General features: G+C 40.3%; 1 protein-coding gene across 1 annotated transcript in view; it reads right to left on the reverse strand.

Moving 5' to 3' along the window:
* Positions 1-216: 216 nt before the first annotated feature.
* LOC101853725 (CBL-interacting serine/threonine-protein kinase 24-like) overlaps positions 217-7676 on the reverse strand; it is an 18936-nt gene continuing 11476 nt past the window's right edge. The window contains exon 2 of the mRNA XM_013087022.1: positions 217-326. Within this exon, the coding sequence (XP_012942476.1) occupies positions 217-326 (110 nt within the window). The remainder of the gene's footprint in view (positions 327-7676) is intronic.

Genomic DNA, 7676 nt, shown 5'->3' on the forward strand with positions numbered 1-7676 from the left:
AGCAGGGGCAGGAAATGTGAGAGGACTCTATGAAACCACCAAGAAACTTGCAGGCAGATACAGGAACGCAGATGAGCCAGTGAAGGATAAAGAGACGAACAGAAAATAAGCTTGAAAGAGCATTTCAAAGAGCTACTGAACAGACCAAGGCCAGAAAAACAGTTTGACATTCCACCAGCAGAGATTGATCTGGAGGTGAGTGGAGAAAGGCCCCGTTTAGAGGAGATCAAGGAGGCGATAAGACACCAGAAAGCAGGCAAGATGGCCGGCCCAGATGGAATTCCCCAGACGTTCTAAAGGCGGATATCGACACTGCGGCAGGGATTCTTCATGGAATTATTGGCAAAGATATGGGATAGCGAAGAATTTCCACAGGATTGGAGAGAGGGATTACTTGTGAAACTACCCAAAAAAGGAGACCTGCATGGGTGTAAAAACTATAGAGGTATCATGCTCCTGTCCATTCCTGGGAAGGTTTTAAGTCGTACTATACTGGAAAGACTGAAGTAAGCCGTTGATGTAAAACTAAGTGAGGAGCAGGCAGGATTTCGTAAAAAGAGATCATGTACAGATCAGATTGCAACTTTGAGGATAATGGTGGAGCAGTCCACAGAGTGGAACTCTTCCCTGTACGTTAACTTTGTTGACTACGAGAAAGCTTTTGACAGCCTAAATAAGGACTCAATATGGAAGCTTATGTGCCACTACGGAATACCTGACAAGTTCGTGAGATTGATCAAGAAGATGTATGAGGGAATGAGCTGCAGTGGCTTACTTGGAGGGCTGCGAACAGACTCGTTTGAAGTGAAAACAGGAGTGAGACGGGGATGCCTGCTAGCGCCTTTTCTCTTTTTTATTAACAGTGGATTGGATAATGAGACCGACAACATCGGGACAACACGGTGGCATACAGTGGACCCTTTCCAGTCAGTTGGAAGATTTGGACTTTGCCGACGACTTGGCACTTCTTTCTCACAGTCGACCCCAGATGCAACAGAAGACAGATAGCCTCAGGACCTTTTCCCGTAGTGTTGGACTCCATATTCACACGCATAAAACGAAAGTTCTTCGAGTGAATGCAACCAACGTTCCTATCACACTGCAAGGGGCACCATTGGCGGAGGTTGCATCATTTACCTACCTGGGAAGTGTCATCAACAGGGCAGGGGGGACAGTCAGAATCCAAAAGGCAAGAGCAACATTCATCATCCCCAGGAATATGGATGTCTAAGGAACTGGGATTGATCACCAAGCTGAGGATCTTCAAAACAAACGTGAAGACTGTTCCACTGTATGGTTCAGAGACATGGAGGCTCACAACATTAGCAGCAGGGAAACTGCAGAACTTCATAAACGGATGCCTAAGAAGGATAGTGGAGATCAAGTGGTACGATCGAGTCACTAATGCTCAACTCTGGGAAAGAACAAGCCAAAGGCCAGTAAAGGAAGACATACAGGTGAAGAAATGGAAATGGATTGGACACACCCTGAGGAGACCCCCGACAAGCATCATCAGGCTTGCTTTGACGTGGAATCCACAAGAAAAACCTAAGAAAGAAAGACCAAAGATGACATGGAGGCGAGCATTACAAGCGGAAATGGAAAAGGCAGGGACACCATGGAAACAGCAAGAAAAAGACGCACAGGACATGCTTCGCTGGAGAAATGTTGTTGATGGCCTACTGGGAGTTAAAAAGGAAAAGAAAAAAAAAAAGAGAGAGAGAGAGAGAGAGAGAGAGAGAGAGAGAGAGAGAGAGAGAGAGAGGGAGAGAGGGAGAGAGAGAAAGGCTATCTTTGGGAGTTCTGGCAGTCTTTTACCAAGACTGTTGGATATATTTAACCAAATAGATACCCGAATTGGATGAAAAATCATAATATGGAAATACAAAAGTCCGTATATGTGTAAAAAAAAAAAAAGACGCCCATTTTGTCCATTTAATAATATAGTTATAAACTGGGCAGGAAAAGCACACACGCGGTGGAATCAGACTCTCGTCAGTTTTTGGGCATGTAAAGTTATTGGTATCATCTTAAAGCTTGTTCACTTATCTTTATTCGTATGAAAAAAATACCCATCTATCTTGAATACAAGTCGAGATATTTGCGAATGAAAGAGATGGGGGGGGGGGCTGGTTTCAGAGGTAAATTAGGGAGAAAATAGCCGCCAAAGATTAGTTAATTTCTTAGCTTAAGAGTCCGTGGTAACTCAACATTTACTGTTTTTTGTGCTTTTAATCAACGTTTTTCAGTAAAATCCACACAGAAATGAGTCCTCTAATGGGCGTGAAAGGTGCTGATCCAAAAAGTAAAAATTTGATAAAATTCACAAACCTTCGGAAAAATGCCAGTTTCTTGATTTTCATCATTTTGACGAGAGCCTGATTCCACAAAGCTGCCCCACATTTTATTTTAGACTCCGAATACTTCTTGACACTAGCCCCTAAACTTGTTACGAAAAAATCATGGTGAAATGGTACAGGTTTAACAACCCTGTCAACACTATTAGGTTATTTAAGAGGTGGGACCGCCGACTTTAACGTCCATCTCCGAAAGGACAGAGCCAAGTGGGAAATGCATGTAAAGTATCTTTCCCAATGACTTTTTAATTAAGGTGAGCTAAATCTCACACAGTTTGGCGGCACATATATCAGGGTGCAAAGTAATGACTGTTATGTCATACTTTTTACTAATTCGTTTTAGAATACTAAAGACTGCTACAGGTACTTCCTACAGTGTGGTCAAATATTCGTGGCGCAACTTTATTGTCAATATTTCCTGAACTATCGAACACAGACTCTACAACTTTTGCACAATGGCTTGTATCAATCTGTCTTAACAGATCAATTAAAAAAAACAACACTTGTTAGCTGTATTGTAGTGAATCCCTTTATAAATATTTAATAAACAATCCAAATGGGTGGTTCCTACAGATTTTTAAAGGTTTACAGCTGGGGCAATCATCGTCATACGGTGCCTTGCCGACTGGCGTGGGCGATCATGGACCTCCACTTCACTCTTTCTTTCGTTGAAGCAATGGTGTCTGTTGTTCTTGCTGCTCCCAGCCATGTTGTCATCTTGTCCAGTATTTTTCCCTCTGTCTGCCTCTGCCTCTCTCTCCATCAAACTTGTCTGTTGTTACAATATTCTCCAATGTTTCTTTCCGCATTGTGGGTCTGGAGAAATTTGTCTCTCGCTTTCGTATAGTCGTTATAAGCTGTCTTCTGCAATTTGGTTCAACAAAAACGTCTTTATTTGTTTTTCTAGCTGTCCATGGGATACGCAGCATGGGTCTTATGAGCCACAACTCTATCGCCACAATTGTTCTTTCCAGCGGTTTATTGATTGTCCCTGCTTAGCACCCGTATAATAGGATTGGCTCGATGTAACTTTTCAGTACTCTTTTTCTCGTTTCCAGTGACAGATTGATGCTGGGGCAATATCGCTTTTAAAAGCAAGTCCGTCAATGTTGTTTTTTTTCTATTCGTGACGCTATCTCTATGGAACGAATGTTGGGAAAACCTTTAGTGCAAAAAAAAAAAAAAGAATGTTATGTTCATTATAAAATTAATTTCTTGGAACAAGTTTTACCATTAAAAAGTGTCGTTGGTGAGCTGAGACGTAGGCCACATGCATAATATGCAAAATGTGTGGGAGAAGCGCGAAGTGCTGTTAACAGTGTTATTTTCTACGTGACGGAAATTTATAGTAGACCTATTTTATGACAATGACAATGACAATGACAATCTTTATTCATCTGGCAGGGAGAAATTTGTCTTGTTCGTAAACAATGACAGTAGACGTTACAAAGGTTAGGTGCGCTCACGCATGCGCACAACGAGACTGGATGTTAGTAAATATACTCCGCGGCAATAGAAACTGTCCACTTGGAAAGAAGCCTGTATTGTGGTTATTATAAAAACATATAAAAAAACAAAAATTGACACAGCTGGAACCCTTGATATCAAAATTTCACGTCAGTAGAGGACATTGTAGCCCCCTGCAATAATGCAAGCTTGGCACATTCTGCGCATTTATTGAATAATTTTTTTTTCTTATTGTAATTAATTTGTGGTAGTCCATTCCACTCTTGAATCAAATCTTGCCCCAGTCGTTGTAAATTTTATGTTGTTTTGGGAGCTCCCTCTTAGGCCCAGTCGGTTCAAGCGTACTTATTAGAAAGATAGCAAACGTTGGTCTAAGGCTGCCTTGCTCGATGTCCGAATGTATTCTAAGGCCGGTGTATCCTTTTATCGCTGATAACTCTTCATTGTTTGTATGAAATTGACGTGGAGAGCTGGTAGTTATGAAAAAGAGATCTCAAAGAAGCTAGAGCAGTACCTGTCTGTCTTCTTTGGCAGTTCGACCTGTGGTCTGCCTGGTCTGGGTCTGTTAGGTGCAACTCCATGTGACTTGGAACCAATCTTTCAGGATATTGATGGTAAGATGGGAACAGTTGAGCTACCACACCACTTTACGGGCCGAAAGTACAGCTTGGAGTGTTCAAATTGCTAAATAGCATCCTTCGGGGCGTAACCTTGGCATCTCGTACAGCAATATAAGTCGACAAAAACCAGCTGGAATGTCTGTGTAACTTGTTTTTTCGGTTCTAAAATCGCTGATGTGTTGATTTAAGCACAATTTAGGGAATTTCATAATTTCGCCGGAACTTGAGTGGCAAAACATATTAATTAGCATGTGGGTCACTTGACCACGTTGTTAAATTTTTGTTCAGAAAAAAGATCAACGTGAAGTTATCAAAGGGTACATGGTGAGTGAAGTGCGAAATTTCGCTCACTTACTCACGTGAACAACGGTGCAGTTACAAAAAACAAAGTGTAGAATTTCTATTGCAGCTGGGTATACATGTCTCTCATGATGGGACAACCCGCTAGGTAAAACATTCTCTCCCTCTCTCTCTCTCTCTCTCTCTCTCTCTCTCTCTCTCTCTCTCTCTCTCTCTGTTTCATTTGTAACACTGGGTGTTCAGTAACCTCACTGCAGTTGATACGAATGATTTTATATATCTGTCTGTTCTTGCTTTTTTGGAATGTATCTTTTACTGGACGTGTTATGCCATCAGACCTCTTTAACATGAACGGTGAAACAATCCTTAGAAACATAGAAGAATGTCGAGGCCTCAAAGTAAATGGAGAAAATATTAATAACATCAGGTATGCAGATGACACAGTTTTAATAGCAGGCTCCGAAAAGAACCTTCAATTGCTTCTAGATACTTTTGTAACAGAAAGTGAATGTAAAGGATTATTGTTGAATGTAAAGAAAACAGAATGCATGGTAATATCCAAAAAAGCAGCAAATCATAGTTGTAATCTCATTAGCAAAGGTGAAAAGATCAAACATGTCCAACAGTTTAAATATCTAGGATATATGATAACATCTGATGCCAAATGTTCCACAGAAATAAAAAGGAGAACTACAATGGCTAAGGCTAGATCTAGTTTCAATAAAATGAGCCCAATCCTGAAAAATAGAAACATCTCAATGAACACCAAATCAAAAGTCCTGAAATGCTATGTTTGGTCAACCCTTCTATATGGCTGTGAATGCTGGACAATCATAAAAGACAGTGAAAATAAAATAGAAGCAACAGAAATGTGGTTTCTTAGGAGACTGCTAAGAGTATCGTGGAAAGAGAGGAAATCAAATGAGGTAGTGCTTTAAGAAGCCCACGTGGGACACTCAATGTTAAAAACAATCAGGAAACGACAAATGAAGTTTTTGGGACACCTGAATAGACATAGGGTCTTGAACATCTAGCTCTCATTGGCAAAATTGAGGGCAAGCGAGGCAGGGTTAGGCCCAGAACAACATACTTAGGGAGCCTAAACAAATGGGTAACAGGGAAAGATCAGGGAAACGTAGCTTTTTTTAGAGCATCCGAGCGGAGGAATGAATGGAACACCATGATCGCCGATGTCTGTCGCAGATCTGGCACTGGATGGTGATCTTTTACTGCGAGTCGATAATTGAAATTATGATGTCAGTGGGTGGCAATGCTCACTATGCATTATTTCCGCCTTTTTAAGAACGATTGTCTTTTGCAGATATTCAAAGTAACTTACTTAGGTCTCTACCAATTGTTCTTGATGCCTTTCTTATCAACGTGTTTATTTTTATGATGTGCTGCCTTCCCAAATTGGTACCATAGCCAGTGATACCAAAATTTATCAAAATTTCTATTGTGGGGGTGTTGAATATCTGAAGGATGGATGGATTCAGATTGAAAGACCTAAGTTTCCTCAGAAAGTACAGCATCTGATTTACCTTTCTAACGATATTGTTTACGTGGTTTTGCCATGTAAATTTGTTGTTGATTGTAAGACCAAGATATTTGTATGAATCCGTGATTTCAATAGTTTCTTGTTCAATGACGAGTGGTGGGATTGTTGGTTTTTCTCTTCTAAAATCAAAAATCATTTCCTTTGTTTTTGAGAGGTTCACTTCTAGAAAATGTGAATTGCACCACTTAGAAAGCATACATATTTCTTCGATATACTCTTTTTCCTAAAGATTTGTTAATCCAATGATAGTTGAGTCATCTGCATACTTAATTAAGCGTTTGTTTTATATTTACTTCTATAATCGTTGGTATATATTGTGTACAAAACTGGTGACAAAACACACCCCTGAGGACCGCCGGTGTTACAAAGGATTGTGTCAGATTTTGTGTTGTGCGGCTTAACATATTGTGGTCTGCCTGTCAAAAATTCCAGGACCCAGGCTACGATATGATGACTAGCTCTCAGACTCAGAAGTCTTTCAATAACAATATGCCGTTGAATTGTATTAAATGTTATATTTATGAAGAAAAAGTTGTGTGTTTTTTTTTAATTTGACCTCAATAGTTGTGAAAAAAATATGATTAAGTTAAGACAAGTTGATACAAACTACTGTTCATGGATGACATTGATTGATTCACACTTTAACTTAAATGGGATAGATCTAAGTTGCACCATGAATTTTTGACCGAACTATAAACAATTTCCTACCGCCACAGAAAATGTCAATTATTTATGCCGTCATTTACACTCAAAACTACGTGTGACACAGCACGACGTTGGATAACTTGGTCAGAAAAGAATAGCGACTTCCAAAGAACTAAGTTGCTTCACGTTTCAAGCACGGACTGTGGTGGAATTTCTTAAAGCCGAAAGCTGTTCATCAGCAACATCTATGAAAGAATCAGATCTGTTTATGGTGATGTCTGTGTTTGTGTTGACCCTAGTAAGCGATAGACAAGATCTTTAAAAGGAGAAGGTCCGACTGAGACAAAAATGAATGAACAAATTCTGGTCTGCCTTAGGATACCTCGAATTCTCAGAAGTCGTATCATTTTCAGCTTTAAAACATTTTCTCTCCGCATTTCACGGGCTTGAGACCGTCACACCGAAGTGGGCTGCATTAAAAATGTTTTTTGACTTTTGTCCAGGTCTTTTATTGAAATAGATTGTTTTTGTCCCATGCCCGTTCCTAACAAACTGACGCCATGCGGTTAGTAAACGGTTAAAGTTAGGATCAGGAGATAGATATAGAGATAGGGATAGATATAGAGATAGAGACAGAGATAGAGATAGAGATAGGGGCTCTCGTGGCCTAGAGGTTAAGGTGTTGGCCTCTCATTCAAAGGTCCCGGGTTCGAATCAGGGTAGTGACCT

The sequence above is a fragment of the Aplysia californica genome, unplaced genomic scaffold, assembly GCF_000002075.1.
Source record: "Aplysia californica isolate F4 #8 unplaced genomic scaffold, AplCal3.0 scaffold00535, whole genome shotgun sequence".
In the NCBI taxonomy this organism is placed as follows: domain Eukaryota; kingdom Metazoa; phylum Mollusca; class Gastropoda; order Aplysiida; family Aplysiidae; genus Aplysia; species Aplysia californica.